General features: G+C 42.0%; 1 protein-coding gene across 1 annotated transcript in view; it reads left to right on the top strand.

Moving 5' to 3' along the window:
* Positions 1-18,180, top strand: part of ATP8B1 (ATPase phospholipid transporting 8B1) — a 53,082-nt gene extending 34,902 nt beyond the window's left edge. Inside the window, exons 17-27 of the mRNA XM_052660463.1 lie at positions 2,222-2,386; positions 3,132-3,243; positions 4,406-4,481; positions 6,591-6,723; positions 7,219-7,507; positions 11,972-12,195; positions 13,366-13,449; positions 13,870-14,115; positions 14,435-14,573; positions 16,640-16,770; positions 17,956-18,180. Of these exons, the coding sequence (XP_052516423.1) occupies positions 2,222-2,386; positions 3,132-3,243; positions 4,406-4,481; positions 6,591-6,723; positions 7,219-7,507; positions 11,972-12,195; positions 13,366-13,449; positions 13,870-14,115; positions 14,435-14,573; positions 16,640-16,770; positions 17,956-18,180 (1,824 nt within the window). The remainder of the gene's footprint in view (positions 1-2,221; positions 2,387-3,131; positions 3,244-4,405; positions 4,482-6,590; positions 6,724-7,218; positions 7,508-11,971; positions 12,196-13,365; positions 13,450-13,869; positions 14,116-14,434; positions 14,574-16,639; positions 16,771-17,955) is intronic.
* The last annotated feature ends 581 nt before the right edge of the window (positions 18,181-18,761 follow it).

Raw genomic sequence — 18,761 nt, 5'->3', positions numbered from 1 at the left:
TCCACTCTTTATGCCATGGATTCCAAACTTCCTTTCTGGTACTATCTCTGAAGCTGGAGTGAAAGCTTTGTGCTACCTGTTGACCCTTCTGTTGCTTTGGGGTAGTTGAGTGGAAAGAGCGCCCAAGTAGGAATATGGCAGGCTGCTTCTGATTCTGCCACAGAGGCTGACTTCCTAGGAAAGAGCTCAGTGCATCTAGGTTAGCAGGACCTGCAGGACTGACCCAGGAGAAAGGCTGGTCGTTTCTTCCAGGGGCCTTAAGCAAGTTACATAACCATCCTGTGCTCTCGTCTCAGTATCTGTGTGGCCTCCAAGAATTCCAGTGTCCTATGTACAGTGTAGTCAAGAGAACATTCCTATAGGATGGGACATGAGAAAGCAGTCCACTGGATAATCGATGTCTTTGTTAGAGAATCAGTTTGGTCTTCGTTACTTCAAACTCGCTATTTTAGGGGATGATGTGGTCGCAAGAAAGTCAGACACGGGTGAGCAAATAAGCACGCACACATCCTTGGTTCAGGGATACCGCCGTTTTTCAGAATGCTTCTGGAAATCTGAGAATTGTATACCCACCCTCATATTGTTTTGCCTTTATATAATGATGGCAGTGAAGTCTGGAGGGTGAATCATTAATTGCCTGTATGAACTATCCCCGGTCCCATCACTTTATGGCAAATAGATGGGGAAACAGGGAAAACAGTGGCTGACTATTTTTCTGGGCTCCAAAATCACTGCAGATGGTGACTGCAGACATGAAATTAAAAGACACTCCTTGGATGGAAAGTTATGACCAACCTAGACAGCATATTAAAAAGCAGAGACATTACTTTGTCAGCAAAGGTCCATCTAGTCAAGGCTTTGGTTTTTCCAGTGGTCATGTATGGATGTGAGAGTTGGACTATAAAGAAAGCTGAGCGCTGAAGAATTGATGCTTTTGAACTGTGGTGTTGGAGAAGACTCTTGAGAGTCCCTTGGACTGCAAGGAGATTCAATCAGTCCATCCTAAAGGAGATCAGTCCTGGGTGTTCATTGGAAGGACTGATGTTGAAGCTGAAACTCCAATACTTTGGCCACCTGATGCAGAGAGCTGACTCATTTGAAAAGACCCTGATGCTGAGAAAGATTGAGGGCAGGAGGAGAAGGGGATGACAGAGGATGAGATGGCTGGATGGCATCACCGACACAATGGACATGGGTTTGGGTGGACTCTGGGAGTTGGTGATGGACAGGGAGGCCTGGCTTGCTGCAGTTCATGGGGTCGCAAAGAGTCGGACACGACTGAGTGACTGAACTGAACTGAACTATCCCTGCATGGGGATAGTTCATACATGGAGGGTTGGTGCAAGGGAAAGCAACTTGCAGTCCCCAGCACTTAGTCAGTGCTCAATAAAGGGGTCTTTTTTCCCTCCACTTGAAGGGTCTGAGTTTAGGGGCCAAAGATCCTTCAGAAAAAGTCCGATGAATATGTTGTTTACTAGGTGGGGTCACATTTTAAGGTTATATGTGTGTTGCTGAAGCAGTTACAGTAGGTAATTCCTCATGAGAATTTGAACGAGGGCGGTCTAATCAAATACATGCAGAACTTGCCAAAGAGTCTGAAAGCAAGCCCTCACTTGGGTGAACCCGTTCTGCTATTTTGACTAGACAAGATGTGATTGTGAAGTAATGGAACATTTTTACTGGTTCACATTTAAGCTATTTTAAAATGGCTTAAATCTGTTTGCCATGATTAAACTTTAGACTCTTTTTCATGAAAATGTTTTATCTCAGCTTTAACCATGGTTCGTGTCGTTCAGAATTGGTTTGAGGGACTAATGCTCGGTTGAGAGTTCATAGTCTCTGAACTTGTAACTGTTTGTGCGAACAAATAGTAAAGTTGTCAGGTCTGGTCTATAAAACCTTTATACCACAAGGCACCATCCTTGGTCTCTTATTTTCTTAGTTGTTAAGGGTTTTTTGTTCATTCTCATGACTTGATTTACAAGAGTTATACTATTCCCTTTAATTAGGGAACTACAAATAAACAGTCCTAAGATTTTGAGAATCCTTAGGAAAACGAAGTATTAATATTTGTTTACTCTCTTCTATGGAATGTATGTGTACAGAATCATTTCACAGTCTCTTTTAAAATTATCTTATTGTATTACTGCAAAATAAGATTTCAAATTTACATAAAAATAACTGTTCTTTGCGTGGTTGGATTGTCTTTTAAATTAAACAGATCTTTGCCAGTGAGACTCTTAGAACACTGTGCCTTTGCTATAAGGAAATTGAAGAAAAAGAATTTGAAGAATGGAATAAAAAATTTATGGCTGCCAGTATAGCCTCAACCAACCGGGATGAAGCTCTGGATAAAGTATATGAGGAGATTGAAAAAGATTTAATTGTGAGTTTTAACCTTTGTAACTTTCCCCTTGATATTCTGAACAGAATTGGAGATCTTATTAAGTTTTATTACATTTTTAATCTTACTGTTAAAATACAATTCAAACTGCAGTATTTGAAACTGGTACAGTGGAACTCAGTCATTTGAATTTTTTTCAGCAAGCAAAATAGCAGTTGCCATTATGAGAAAACAAAAGACAGAAAACACTATGAGATTCTGATTCTATTATTTTTATATAACTTATTAAAATTCATTTTCTATAATAATAAGCCAGCATATACTTATTACACTATGAGAATTACTGAGATGATTTATGTTGTGCAAAATCTTGAAATAAGAAAAATACACCATTTGTAGAGACTTTCCAAAGTTTAATACTTGTTGCTTGTAGAGTTTTGATGAAAAGGAAATGTTCAACAGATAGTAAGCATTGACCTTTAGCAAAAGAAATTGGTTTGTATCCATGTAAAGTAGTATACACACGACAAAATTATATATTTTTAATGTCCTTGATTGGTACTTACATTTTTGTCTTGGTGAATTACTGTAAGGAAAAAGACTTTGGCTGCTTGGTTTTTGGTGAATGTGGAACACTGCAACCTTGCCAGTTAATGCTGGCCGCTGGCCCCTGTAGTGCAGCAGCTGGGGTGTATTTAGCTCATCTGCTTTTTACAGGTTGGCCGACTGCAAATACAGAACATTTTTGGCTTATTTGCTAATTCCTTTCTGTGAACGTTCATTCCAGCTATTAGGGGCAACAGCTATTGAAGACAAGCTACAAGATGGAGTCCCAGAAACCATTTCAAAGCTTTCGAAAGCTGACATTAAGATCTGGGTGCTCACTGGAGACAAAAAGGGTAAGTCAGTTTGCAGGGAAGCCTGTTAATTCACAAATATCCATAGCTCCTATCTCCCCTGCTCAAGGTCCTTCTCAGACTTCGAATCCTGCCCAAGCACCGTCTGTTTCTCTGGGGCAGAGATGCTTTCCCTAAGAAATCCTTCTGTGTTGCCCCAGCCCGCCCTGGCCGCCTCCTTCCCGAAACTCCCTCGGCGGCAGAGTCTCTTCCTCGTAACCGAGCTCCTGCTCATGTCCTGCTGGCTGTCTTCAGCCTTCTCTCTCTGCCTGACATGGGCTCCTGTCCTCAAAGGGCCAGCCCTCCAGGCCCTTCTCTCCTCCCAGCACTGTACCGTCTGTTGGGCAGAAAGCAGAAGAGCGTAACATGCTGAACAGCAGCTTTGGTTTTCTTCCCTTTTATTGCTTGAAAATTGTAATTTTATCCCCACGGGAAGATTCTAATTTTTAAATTCAGAGCTCAACAAGGAGTTGATTGTTGTGTTATCGTTTCTGTTGATTTTTTTACTCCAGAAGCTTTCCATGGGAAACTAGATCATTTGTCTTACCCTGACATTGTTGATGGATTACACACTCTGATAAGCTAAGGAATTAAGTCCCGACCTCAAACAAGTGGGGGTGGGGGTGGAAAAGGGCAGAAAAGGTCCAGTAGGAGCCACATGTCAGCGTTTGTGGAAATGGTTACCCTTCCCACCTTGTGTGTGTTAGTCACTCGGTCCTGTCCGACTCTGCGACCCCCTGGACTGTAGCCCACCAGACTCCTCTCTCCATGGAATTCTCCAGGCGAGAATACTGGAGTGGATTGCCATTCCTTTCTGAGGGGGGATCTTTCCGACTCAGATTAAACCACATGAACTAGATGTGTTCAGTATTTCAATGAACATTGATTTTATTAAATAACCAGCTTACACATTTGATATTATAGCATATTTCAGTATTAAAAACATCTTGACCAGACTTTGGCTTATTAGACTTATTACAGAGAAAAGGATTTTTTTCCTTTAGTGATGTCTAGACATTGCTACCAAAAAAAAAAAGAAAAAAATCAAAAAGTGTATTTGATTGAATCTGGTTGTTTTAGTAATCGAAAAAATTGTTACTAGATGAAGCCCATTATTAAATTCATCAGCAGGATTGACATTTGGCTTCATTTTTTTCTGTTGTAGAAACTGCTGAAAATATAGGATTTGCCTGTGAACTTCTCACTGAAGATACCACTATCTGCTACGGGGAAGATATCAGGTGAGTCAAGGGGCTGCAGTGAGAATATGGAACATCTCATTTTTACAAAAACAAGACTGGGCAGTGGACACAGATTCAGAGAGATGGAGCTAGAACGCGTCACTTGCGACAGTTTCCTCAAGTTTAAGTGAAACAGGAGACAACAGGCAGCTCCAAGTCACCACTCTTCAACCTTCTGTTGTAGTGATATTTGAGGCCTTATTTGCCCCTTCAGGGGCTGTTTTTCTGTATTCCTTGCAAGCCCTCAGCACTCGCCTGCTGAAAAAGGAAGTGGGCTTGAGATATCACTAATTATGAATTAGATTTCGTATTTTTTTCTCTTCCAGCCTCTAGTGATTGATCACTCCTTATTTTCAGCTCGAAAGTGAGAAGTTAATGTGGAAAAAGAACAATAGCTGCCGAGTTTCCTATGCAGCGGCTCTCAAGCGGGGCGGGGGAGGTGGGGACTCTGCCCTCTGGGGAACACCTGGCGATGTCTGAAGACATCTTTGGTTGCACAGTGGGGAAGGAAGGGTGCTCCTGGCTTCTAGTGGGGTGGTGGCCAGGGGTGCTGCGAAACATCCTACAGTACCTATAACAGCCACATGCAACAAAGAATTAGTAGTGCCAAGGCTGAGAAACCCATTCTTGAAGGTGAAGACTGAAGGCTCTATGTGTGTAAGACGGAAAATCCTGGCTGAGACTTAGGAGACCTGAGTCCTCATTGCATTCTTCCCATCAACTTGTTGCAGGCAAATTACAATATCTCTCAGACTTAATTTCCTTGTTTATTAACATGAAGAGATTGGGTACTTACAGTCCCTTTTACTCCAGGATTCCATGCCTCACTTTCATATCACATGAGTGAGCTGTATGTGGTCTTCTCAATAACTTGTTGATAGAAAGCATGGAGAATAACTCGAAGGTAGACGTAACTTTATGTGGAAATAAGGTTTTTTTCCTGCCCAACAGTGGTCACTGTTGATAGCACACTAGGGTTCACCCCAGTACATTATAATTCTGATCAAGGTTGCCTTCCTTCTGTTGCTTGTGAACACATTTTCAACTGTATCTTCTTTTAGACACCTTTGGCAAATAATTAAGTACCCAGAACATGGTGCCTCCGTGGTAGAGGAATCAAGATCCAGTAACATTATATGTCACTTGATTTAAAAAATGGGCAAAAGACTTGAATAACTATTTCTCCAAAGAGACATATAAATGGCCAATAAGCATATGAAATAATGCTCAACATCACTAATCACTAAAGAAATGCAAATTAAAACCACAGTTTCACCTAACATTGATTTAGGATGACTACTATTTTAAAAAACACAGAAAACAGTGTTTGTACAACTGTATGGAAAATTGGAACCTTTGTGCATTGCTGGTGAATATAAAATGGTGCAGTCACTGTGGAAAACAGCATGATGATTCCTCAAAGCATTTTAAAATAGAATTCTCATGACCCAGCAGTCCCACTTCTATATACATATCCCAGCGAATTAAGAGCAGGGACTTGAAGAGAGATCTGCACACCCGTGTTCACAGTGGCATTGATCACAACAGCCAAGAGGTGGGAGCAACTCAAGGGTTCGCTGTTGGATGAATGGACAAACAAAATGTGGTATATACATAGTGTGGAATAGTGGGGCTTCCCTAGTGGTTCAGATGATAAAGGGTCTGCCTGCAAGGCAGGATATCATTCAGCTTTAAAAAGGAAGACCGTTTTGACATATGCTACAACATGAATGAACCCTGAGAACAGTGAAATGAGCCACTATTGACTGAAATAAACCAATTACAAAACAGCATGTACTGTATGATTCCATTATGTGAGTTATCTGGGGTGGTCGTATTCATAGGAACGGAAAGTCAAGTGGTGGTTACCAGGAGCTGGGGGAAGGGGAAGTAGGGAGTTGTTATTTTTCATTTTGAAAGATGAAAAAGTTCTGGAGATTAGCAATATGAATATACATAATACTGCTGAACTGTATACTCATATAGTTAAAGATGATAACTTTTATGCTAATGTGGTTTTTATTGTTAATTTTAAAAGTTTATATGTCAAAATTATCTCCCAATCAAGGGCGTGTTCATGGTCTTTTACGCACTTAATTTTTCCCCCAGTGCTCTTCTTCATACAAGGATGGAAAACCAGAGGAATAGAGGGGGAGTCTATGCAAAATTCGTACCCCAAGTGTATGAACCTTTTTTTCCATCTGGTGGAAACCGTGCCTTAATAATCACTGGTTCTTGGTTGGTATGTATCATTAGCATCTCTCCCTTTGGCTCAAACTAAAGCAGGTCATCCTGAACCAATTTTAGACAGTTTCGTAGTAATTACCAATGTTAAAATCTGTTAGCCTATAAATGAAAGGGCAATTTCCTAAGCCTGAGAGTTAATATTATATGATACATAAAATAAGTGATACATACAATAATATGAGATATATATATTATGATATGTATATGTTACATATTATATGATCATGCTATTATATGTATATTATTATTACATGATATAAACTGGTAGCAATGGTTACTACTAGTTTGTCAACTAACAGAAAATTTTAATTTTCTCCATTGTACATTTTAAATTTTTCTATAATTTTATAGTAAATATTTTATAATCAGAACAATATCATCAATGACGTAGGCCCAGAAGTATCCCTCAGATGATTAAGATCTTGGGAATGGCACTCTTGATCTAAAACCCCAGACAGACTGTAATCCTTTCCCCTCCTTAATTTCACAGAATGAAATCCTTCTCGAGAAAAAGTCCAAGAGAAGTAAGATTCTGAAGCTGAAGTTCCCCAGGACAGAAGAAGAGCGGCGGCTGCGGACGCAGAGCATGCGGAAGCTGGAGGTGAGGAAGGAGCAGCAGCAGCAGAGCTTCGTGGACCTGGCCTGTGAGTGTAGCGCGGTCATCTGCTGCCGCGTCACCCCCAAGCAGAAGGCCATGGTGGTGGACCTGGTGAAGCGGTACAAGAAGGCCATCACGCTGGCCATCGGCGACGGCGCCAACGACGTCAACATGATCAAAAGTGAGTCTCGCCCACAGGCCAGGGCCACCCGAACCGCCAGAAAGGAAGTGGCAGGACCCCTCATTTGGGCCTTCATAAAGCAGCCCTTTGACAAAGGCACTCACCTGCGGTGACGACACCTGTGACCCTGCCCTCAGCAGACTTAGTCCCTCTAGGAGGAGAGTGCAGCAGGCATGACTGTGCTATACACAGCGCCAAGTTTCAGGTTGGCCAAACGGGCCAAAAAGCTTGATTAGATTTTTCTGTAACGTCTAATGGAAAAACCCACACAAACTTTTTAGCTAATCCAGTAGGAGATGAGTTTCATGTGGGTGACTTTATCCTTGTTTCTTTCTATTGCATATGTTTGGATTTGGTTTTTTGTTTTCTCTTGCTGCTTCCCCCCCTGTATTTCTTTAGGGTTTATTGGAAACCCTACTGTATAATGTTTTGCAAAAATCTCTGCTGAGCTTGGCATAAATTGTTGAATTCTGTTGTTTGGGGAATATTACTCTCCCACACCTAAGCATTGTTTTCTGGAGCTTTCCTCTTGCTGTTAGTAAACTGTTGAACTTCACCATTGGGTGACCTCGTGTGAGCTCAGAGGAACACACTTGGCATTGAAGCAAAGTTCCAATGTGGCCACAACATTCTCCTGACCTCCCAAGGTCTTTTTACCTGTTGGAGGACCCTAGGTATCCACAAATGAAAGGACTGACTCCTATCTTGTGGAAACAGTTTTGCTGGTATTAAAGCATTCAGAACCAAATCCACATCAGTATGTCTGAATCCTGGTCCTTTTGTTTCCGGGTAGAACTTGTAAGGGGTATCTTGTAATGAAAATGCCTCAATGAGATCTGAATACTTGCCTTCGTCCTAATACCAACATGCTGTGTCACCCTGGGTTCACGCTCAGGCGTCAGCTTTCTCATCTGAGAACAAGAAAATTGTCTCTGATGTCACCTCTAGATTTGTGATATTATTAAGGTAAACAATCCGTGGCATGTATGCACACGTCCTGTAGTGCTGGGTAGCTTAAATGGATTATGTATATGACTAGGCTTTGAAGTCAGCCTATTTTGTAACTCATGCCTCTCTTTCTTTCCTTAGAGTCTCTTCCTCCTCCTTCTTGATATATGCTAAGAATATTCCAACTTTATCTTCCTCAACAGAAGTCGGCTCTACGATGTACGTCTTCTTGCTTCTTTACCTTGTGCATGTCTGTGGCTTCTACCAGTTTAATTTCTCTGCACTGTTTTGCACATGCTCATCCTTCCATGCAAATGGCATTTCTTGCTCTGAATCAGATGCTTCTTTCCTCTGCAGCTAGTTCTATTTTCCATTACGTACCTTAACATAAATGCCTCTGCCAAAAAAGTTAAGTAACTCAGTTACTTACTTCAGTTCTTCAGTTATAACGAAGACTTTTAGATACTGGGGAAAGGGGATCCCCTTATAGACTTCCCATCTGTTTATGTGAGAGACTTGAAAACTCTTTTGTTCCTCTGGGTTCACCAGTTGATAACAAAAGGGATCACAGAGAATCAGCATAGATGAATCTCCTAGAGACTGTTTTTTCTTAAGTGGTTTTAAGCATTTTATTAAGCTGTGTTATATGGTAGATGCTTTTATATATAATGTAGGAGGCATCCTTTGGGGACGAAAGTCAGAAAATCTCAGGTCTCCTTGGAAGTCCGTAGCTTAATCCAAGTATTGTTAAGTACCTCTTTGAACTTTGTGAAAACTCTTATCTCATTTACCTGCATCAGGAACAAGGTACAGAAAGAAATAATTGTTTATAAAGAAGTACAGTGGAATTTAAGTGTCTAAAAAAATCTGACCATTTCCTAATATGTTTCATGGTTAGTGATGTAGTCCAGTAGAAGTGGAGGGAACTGCAGTCTACCAGTGCTGAAGCTGAAGCTCCAGTACTGTGGCCACCTCCTGCGAAGAGTTGACTCACTGGAAAAGACTCTGATGCTGGGAGGGATTGGGGGCAGGAGGAGAAGGGGACGACCGAGGATGAGATGGCTGGATGGCATCACCGACTCGATGGACGTGAGTTTGAGTGAACTCCGGGAGTTGGTGACGGACAGGGAGGCCTGGCGTGCTGCGATTCATGGGGTCGCAAATAGTCGGACACGACTGAGCGACTGAACTGAACTGAACTGAACTGAGCAAGGACCCAGGGACCCTCAGAGGCTGCCCGCTCCCTCCTTTGTGCCTGAAGATGGCTGGTAGGTGGTGTTTTACTTGGCCGAAACCCTGAGAATGAATAAGAGGCATTAAGAGGCAGGAAGAAACTATCAGTTTTGTTAGGGAATTATGAAGCAATCTACTCAGAAGGCATTTAAAACCACATCTGAAACTTCCGGAAAATCTAGGTGTCTATATTTAGTTTTCAGGAAAACACAAGCAGTGTGGCCTTATAAAGTCTATCTGCTTAGGTGCCCTGAGTCACCCTGTGAACTGTGGCAATGTTCACTTCATATACTGTCCTTGGTCTGCACCACAGAGGCTGGCCGGGATGTCACGGCCTAGCACAGAGGCTCCTTGTCCTTGGCTCTGAAAGAATCGCAACATTTCCCTGTTACTTGTTCAGGAAAGAAGGCCATGGTTTGGTAGAAAGAGCAGTCTGGCAACCATGACTGGTCATTAAGAACTATTTCTGTGTTTAGAAAGAGGTCATAAATATTGATTGAAATGCAGTTTATTCTTTTTTTTTTTTTTTTTTTTAAGAATTGCAGAGTGTTATTAAAAAACGGAGGTTTTGGACAAGTCACTGTGTTAATGTCTCGAATGTGTCAGACCTTGTATTCTGCAACTGGGGCAGGGGTTTTGGAGCTTCTTTTAGTTGGAAACTGCTGAACTGGCAGACACTTCTCAGGGTCTGAGCAACAGTAGACTGTGTTCTCCAACACATGTTCTCAAAATGATCTCACTATTTGTCTTCCATGACTTTTAAGACCTAGATCAAACTCGTAATTCTCTAAGTGGAACATATAATTTAATGACTATTGGAAAGATGGATAAAACTGGAACTATTATTTTTATCCATTCTGGAAACCTTCCTCCCCTTAAAACGACTGTCTGTCCTAAGGTCTCAGTGGGCCATGAATAAGCCTTTGAAAGTTTAATAGTATCTAAGTTAAAACACTGTTGATTGCAAGTCTTGGAGAACAATTAAAGTTAGCATAAGAGAAAAAGAAACCTAATTTAAAAGCTACAAATATGTGCTGCTCAAGGAGCCAGGCCTCTGGATAATGCTAGAACCAAAAAGCAGTACCAAGAACCCAGAGTCTGTCTCCCTCATCCCTTCTCTCAGTTCAGTTCAGTTGCTCAGTCGTGTCTGACTCTTTGCGACCCCATGAACCACAGCACACCAGGCCTCCCTGTCCATCACCAACTCCTGGAGTCCATCCAAATCCATGTCCATCGAGTTGATGATGCCATCCAACCATCTCATCCTCTGTCGTCCCCTTCTCCCCCTGCCCTCAATCTTTCCCAGCAGCACCATCCTTTTTCTACATTACTTTATTTCTCAGCGCCTCAGAAAGAAGTATATCCATCCCACAACTCAAGAATTTACATGCTAACATTCCAGACAAACACACCCAAATCCTAATTCCAAAACACCAAGAGAGACTGAGGGAAACAAATCCCTATAGGTACTCAAAGTAGGAAGTGATTCATACAGGGGACTGGGTGCTCATAGAAATTCTGGATGGACTGAGGAAGGTTGGTTCCAGGTGGTGTCTCCAAGTCTGGGTCACTTGCCAGAGGAGTTTTTAAGAGTTGAGGCTCCACTGAAGAGCTGTCCTATTGAGAAGCCCTTGCAGTTGTTTATCGGCATCCAGGAAGCTGGGGAATGGCTATATGGAGTCTGCTGCAGGAATGCCAAACAGGGAAGGGATGCTGGGCTCCCATCTACTTCTGCTTCCAAGTCACAAGTGGGGCCAAACAAGCGGAACCTAATTCACCGAAGAGGACCTAGCTGCAAGGGAGTCTGAGCAATGTAGGGGTTTTATTTGCTTTCCCACCTCTCTAATTAAAGTAAAATTTTAGAATGAAGAATGAGAGCCAAATCACAGTAACTACCACAGATTACATATCTGCCCAAGGCTGACTCAGCTGTGGCCAGGGAGGCAGGGAGACACAGTGTATACATGGGTGCCTGGGGCTCGCCCTGTGGTTGGGAGGGATGGCTTATGAGCTGGGCAGATAATCCAAATGGAATTCCTCACCCATTGAGATCCTTACACAAATATTTATGGAGGCCCAACCATGTGCTCTGTGTAGCAAACTGTACCTGTGACTTTGAGTTCAGAAGCTGGGTGTAGAGGATTGTGAGCGATAGCTTTCACATTTATTGTTTCATAAATGTCAGATTTTTTTTTTGTATTGCCATAGAAACAGTTTTATCATCTCAATGTTTTGCTTTAAAATAAGCTTATGATTCACAGTATCTGCTTCCTCACTCCTTAGCTGCCCACATCGGTGTTGGAATAAGTGGACAAGAAGGCATGCAAGCGGTCATGTCCAGTGACTATTCCTTTGCACAGTTCAGATACCTGCAGAGGCTGCTCTTGGTGCATGGCCGGTGGTCTTACATCAGGATGTGCAAGTTCCTACGATACTTCTTCTATAAAAACTTTGCATTTACTTTGGTTCATTTCTGGTACTCCTTCTTCAATGGGTACTCTGCACAGGTAATATACCACCATCATCATTACTATTAAATTAGTAATGCTTTTCTCTTACATGAATAAAACTACTTCTGAAAAAAAATTTTATATTTTTTCCTTCCATGTTCACAGTTTTGATGCTGTCTCTCTCAATAATTGAGATATAAATCAATCACATTTATGAATTTTCTAAAATGTTTCTGGTGCTTTGAACTTAACTTTGCCTTTAAAAAGGCAGAATTTGTTCCTGGCCTGTTGACTTTTGTGTGTCTTTGCCTTCACCTTAGTTTTTTTTTTCCAAGTCATCTTACCTTTAGTGGTAACAAATTGTTCAGCTTTGAACAAACTCTTCAGATTTAAGTATAAAATTATATTGTAACTAAAGGGATTATATAAATTTCAGGTGATCATAGACCCATTATGTCTCCATTGCTGTTGGTTTTAAAATTTTTTTCTTTTGCTGAAATAGGAGTGGGAACATATCTAACATGTTAAATTGGTGATATGGCAGAAAAATACCATTAGTAAAATATGAACCTAAGCCAGTGCCTGTTGTCCAAACCTCTTTGATGCTATGCCACAGACAACTGGCATAAGAGGAGGGCCGATGTAGAAACTGGGCCAGAAGGTCTCGAGCAAGACTGGGCCTTCTTCCTGCTTCTGTGCAGGACTGTGCATCAATGTTGGTGCTGAGCCAGCCTGTTTCCTCTACCCATCCTCATCCTCCCCCCACACCCCGAGGGCTGGTGTGTGCACAGTCTTGCTTATCCCTTTCAGAAGCCTCTTCCTTATATTCAAAATGTTTTAGATAATGTTTAACTGGAAATGCTGAACCAGCAAGATAAAAGCAAAGTTCAATGGTACATATGTACTTTTGAACCAGTTGGGTATAATCTAGTTCATTAATAAAAGAGGATGAACACAGATTTATTTTCCAGCATTTTTCAAACAGACCAGATTCTTTTCCCCACTTGAGGAGGGAGATGATTGTGAGAATCCCTTTGATTCTGCCCACTCCATCCAAACAATCTCATGCCTACTGTAGGCATAGCTGGCTGGGGGGGGGGGGGGGGGGGCGGGCAGGCGTCCTCTCCTTGGGGATGTCCCTGCTTTGAGAGGGCAGGTGCATGTGTGTTGACTAGCCTGGCAACATTTCTTGGTCGGTGACACACAGACCCTGTCATCCCCTCACAGACCGCGTACGAAGACTGGTTCATCACCCTCTACAACGTGCTCTACTCCAGCCTGCCCGTGCTCCTCATGGGGCTGCTCGACCAGGTAGGATCCCGGTGCAGACAGGTATGCTCTGCACAGACTGAGCGCCTGTATCAAAGCACACATTTCAATGTCTTGTCTTGGTTTTCACTTCTTTCTGAGCGAGCCCTATTATGTTTCTGCTGTCAGGCAACAACCATTGTGCTTCTGCTTTATAGTAAGAAAAGATTTCTGTGCCTGGATTGAATCCATTAACAAGTTTGTTATCCTCATTTTGGATGCTGAGCTTTTCTTGTTAGATACCTAACAATATAGTATGTCTCTATGATAATGATTTATACATTATTCAGGATTTATCTTTAGTTTCTGCCTTCCTAAAACTTAACAAGTCGCAATTCTTTGTGAGATAGAAGTTGTAACGAATGTATCTGAGTACTTCAATCCTGACAGGCAGTACACTCAACTCCGTGTTTTCCCCTTAAGGACGTGAGTGACAAACTGAGCCTCCGCTTCCCCGGCTTATACGTGGTGGGACAGAGAGACTTGCTATTCAACTACAGGAGATTCTTCGTCAGCTTGCTGCATGGAGCTTTAACCTCGCTGGTCCTCTTCTTCATACCGTATGGAGCCTATACGCAGACCATGGGGCAGGATGGAGAGGCGCCCTCGGACTACCAGTCTTTCGCCGTCACGATTGCCTCTGCTCTCATAATAACAGTCAACTTCCAGGTATGTGGCTTTAGCTGACCATGTCCCGGACCTACCGGTACTGCATCCACTTCTCTGTGTAGACCAGCAGGCACATCCGCCTGGCTCCCACTCTCCCTCCAACTGAGCCTCTGCCGCTCTGCAAGTATGAATGGATGCTATTTTCATCCCTTATAACAAACGTATTTCCTATTTCGTGCCTGAACCAAGAGCAGCTTCTGATTGTTCAGAAGCCAAATCATGCCTAAATTGCTGAATTCTATTTTCAGAATCCTTAGATCCTTTATTTCTTGCTAACTCCCCAAAATGAATGCTCTGTTTTTCTCTGGTTTCCCAACAGATTGGCTTGGATACTTCTTATTGGACTTTTGTGAATGCTTTTTCAATTTTTGGAAGCATCGCACTTTATTTTGGCATCATGTTTGACTTTCATAGTGCTGGGATACATGTTCTCTTTCCATCTGCATTTCAATTTACAGGTTGGTATTTTCTAAATTCCAAAAATAAATAAATAGAAAAATGTCATTAATTTAGATTCTGACATGACTTCAGGGTAAGGAAAAACACAAAGTGTGAATTACTGCAAATAAAAATTAATGTCCTAAAAAAAAAAAAAATTAATGTCCTGAGTAGAGACTGAACGGTGGTTAGTGGGTTGGAAGCAGGGTAACATGATGGGAGGAAAGCAAATTAAAATAACTTTAAGCTATAACTGTGCTTTTTATTTCTTCCATAAAATCTAATATTGGAAGGTTACTGGGAAACTAGGGATACATGTTTCCCAATATAGTACATGCTGATAGTATGATAGTTTAATTTTTCTAACACACTACCTAGAAATACATAATAAATTTTGGGGTACATTTTGATTTAGTATTTCCACATGAGGAATATACCCTAAGATGAAACACACCAAATTTTGGAAAGGTAATCTATACAAAGATTGTATCACTACAACACTTCTGTCTTTTAAAAACTGGAAATAACCCAAAGACCTAAGAATATCAAATTAGCAAAAGAAAATTATGATGGAATTCTAGAACTTAAAAGTAGATTGTATCATCAGAAATATGCAGAGAGAGCCGTAAGTAAACTTATGAAAAACAACAGTTTACAGCTGTAGAAAATAAGACAAATGGACAAATGTTAGAATGAACTAATATCATAAAATTTATAAATAGCATAAATTAGAATTTATGAACTTACTATGGATAGTGTAGCTTGGATTCAAAATGGAAAAAAAAAGTGCCCATAAACTTGTTTCCCTGTAAAAGAATTTTTTTTAAATGACCAGTTGTTTGGTTATAAAAGGCAGTAGCTGTGGTTAAGAATCCACCCGAAATGCCGGAGATACAGGAAATGTGGGTTCAATCCTTGGGTCCGCAAGTTCCCCTGGAGGAGGGCATGGCAATTCACTCTAGTGCTTTTTGCCTGGAATATTCCAGGGACAGAGCAGCCTGGCAGGCTACAGTACATGGGGTCACAAAAAGTTGGACACGACTGAGCACATACATGGTAATAACCCTTTTCTTATTGGAATTGAGCTCATTTTTTGGTCTGTGTTCTTACTGTGACTGTATTTTAAAATTTTAGTACCCAGTTACTTAGGGTATTCCCATAGGGACTGTTTTTTATACCCATACACATTTATCAGTGTTAAAACCACATTATAAAAAATAAACACTATTATTTTTATAAACTCACAGTATTAAGTACAGAAAATATTGTAACAAATTTGGCTCAGTTTTAAAATTAAGTAGTGTATATATATATATACCTGCTTGTATTAACAGAATTTAATTGTTACTTCCTCTGACATAAAAAACTAGAAGCTGAATTCAGTGGAAAAAGCCAAGCTCTAGCTGGATGGATATGGATTTTAATTCAGGAGTTGCATAGCTAGTTCTGTTACCTTGGACCAATTTTTTATTAATACTTCTCCCCTACTTGGTTTCTTCATGTAGTGAAGACAGCAATACCCACCTCTCACAAGTGAGTAAATGGCATGATCTGTATAAAACACCTAGCATAAGGCTTGCCCACAAAGAGTAGCGCCCACTGTTAATATGTGGAGATTCAAACCAAAGGTATAAATTGGAAAGTGCTTTTTAAAAAAATTTATTTTTAATTGAAAGATAATTGATTTCCAGTATTGTGTTGGTTTCTGCCATACATCAACGTGAATCAGCCACAGGTATATACAGGAAAGTGCTTTTTTAGGTTCTTGGGAAAAAAAAAAATCCAAAGGTATAAATTGCCTACTTTTGCATTTCTGATTAATTCAGTGCCAACAAATGTACCTTTTTTCCTTATTTATTCACTTATATACATCTGCCTTGTTCCAAAGAATTTATGATCCTATTTCTGCTTTGCTTAGTCTGGTTTTAAAATGTTCATTCCTTGAGTGGTGATGGGATGTTCTGGGGAGGGCAATCTGTAAAAGTTTACCAGAGAGAATCCATTTGTGGACTGTGGAATATTAGCCATGCCCTCCCCTCCCTGGGATGAAAGGACCATTGTGAGTCATTCTCTGTGCTTTTTCCAGGCACCGCTTCAAATGCTCTGAGACAGCCATATATTTGGTTGACCATCATCCTGACGGTTGCTGTGTGCCTGCTGCCCGTTGTTGCCATTCGCTTCTTGTCAATGACCATCTGGCCATCAGAAAGCGATAAGGTATGGAAAAAAAAACAGACTTCTCCTAACTCGGGAGTGCCTCTCACAGAAATCAGAGCCTTTCTCCAAAGCAACTTTCCTGCAAAATTCTCAGCTCTTAGGAAGTTTGGTCTGCTTTTAGGACTACTTCTCTTTAACTCCACCGTGCAAACAAGTCCCTTGGGAATGGTATTTTTATTTGCTTATTTTTATTATTGAAAAGGAAGAACAGTATATACATCTACCCTCTCAATTTAGCAGTTATACTATTAGTATTTTGCCCTGCATACAGGTTGGGATTTTTTTTTTTTTCCATTTAAAGACAAATGTCACCTCTTATAGCAGGATCCTTTGAGCTGCAAGTATCAGGAAGACAGGGCTCAAAAGGACTCCATGATAACGTACCACCTCCACTCACAGAACAGGCTTCAAGCTCAGGCGATGAGCAGCGGGCTGGGTTTCTTTCTTGCTCTCTCCTCTGCTGTGTCCACTGTTTGCTTCATCTTTCTGAAAGATGCCTACAGCAGCTCCTGGCACTGCATCCTGCCATGTCAGTATCCAGGGGAAGATTACAGACGGATTTTCCTGGAGCTTTCCCTTAGGATCCTGGCGACTTTGGGAAGGGCTCACCATACTCCCTTCATGTCTCTTGAGCCAAAATTAGGGCACATGCCCATTCCTGGACTAGTCGAGAACAAGGATATCAATCAGTCCCACCCTGCGGGTGGAGTCCACATCCCAGGAGGAGTGTAGCTGTGAGGACGAGGAGGAGGGCACCTGGATAAGCTCCATCTCATCAGAAAGGAGGGGAGAGAAGCTGCCAGGCAGGCAAGGAACCTTCATGTCCTCTGTATCTCCCTCCCCCACTGACCAGAGTGGGCATTAAACACCCAGAGACACTAAGGGTCTTTTCTAAAACTGGGCCAGTCCCCCCTGTGCACTGGAGAGAGCACCAGTTGAGGAGTGGGAGTCCTGGCTGCCCTGTTTCTAGCTCTGAGAGCTCGCAAGCCTCATGGAACCTCTGCCTCCGCCTCCTCCTCTCTAAAGCCCAGCTGGAGATGCCCACCCCTCAGGGAGGCGGGTGTGGGGAAGCCTGGTCCAGGGTCCCAGTCAGTCTGAGGGGGCTCCCTCTGCGGGCAGAGACCCGCGTTTCCATTCGGCCTCCCGGCTCTCCCTCACCCGGTCCTGCCTCTCCCGCTTCTGCAGATTCAGAAGCACCGGAAGCAGCTAAAAGCCGAAGAGCAGTGGCAGCGGCGCCAGCACGTGTTCCGCCGGGACGTGTCCACGCGGCGCTCGGCCTACGCCTTCTCGCACCAGCGCGGCTACGCCGACCTCATCTCCTCCGGCCGCAGCATCCGCAAGAAGCGCTCGCCCCTGGACGGGGTCATCGCCGACGGGTCGGCGGAGTACAGGCGCACTGTGGAGAGCTGAGGCACCGGCTCCCGGGTGACCTGTAGAAAAACAATCACACGAAGGAAATGTCGTTGTCTTTTTTTTTTTTATGAGACTGGGAACTTTTTGTAAAAAACTGAACTTGTCACGAGGATGCTGAAGACAAGGACCTATTCAGCAAACGACTTGGTTTTGCTGTGGCAATCGTCCAACCCAAGAAGACCTTTTGAAAAGTCAGATTATTCAGATGCTGATGTTTTGTTGTGATTCAAAGTGAACATTTTTAACTCCGTCTCAATCAAGGACAAGAGAATTTGAAAACGTCTTCTATTTCAGTTCAGATGGTATCGTTTTATAAAATTAGTAAGCTCTTCCTGTCTGGGATCTTTGTCAGGAATTTCCCAGAGGCTCCTTTTTTTCCCAGGAGCCTACCTTACTATAACAAAGACCTTATGATAGTAATAACGGAAGACTCATGAATGCTCATCTCCTAAAAGCTAAGTGGTCTTTTTCAGAGTTGATAATGGGACTGCATGATTTCATGTTCTCATGTGGATTTAATTCAGCTCAATCAACAAAAATGACTTCACATTTCATAAACACAAGGTCTGAGTCTGTTT

This window comes from Budorcas taxicolor, chromosome 22, assembly GCF_023091745.1.
Source record: "Budorcas taxicolor isolate Tak-1 chromosome 22, Takin1.1, whole genome shotgun sequence".
NCBI classification, from domain to species: Eukaryota; Metazoa; Chordata; class Mammalia; order Artiodactyla; family Bovidae; genus Budorcas; species Budorcas taxicolor.
The sequence above is the reverse complement of the archived record's forward strand: the minus strand, read 5'-3'. Positions and strand labels throughout refer to the sequence as shown.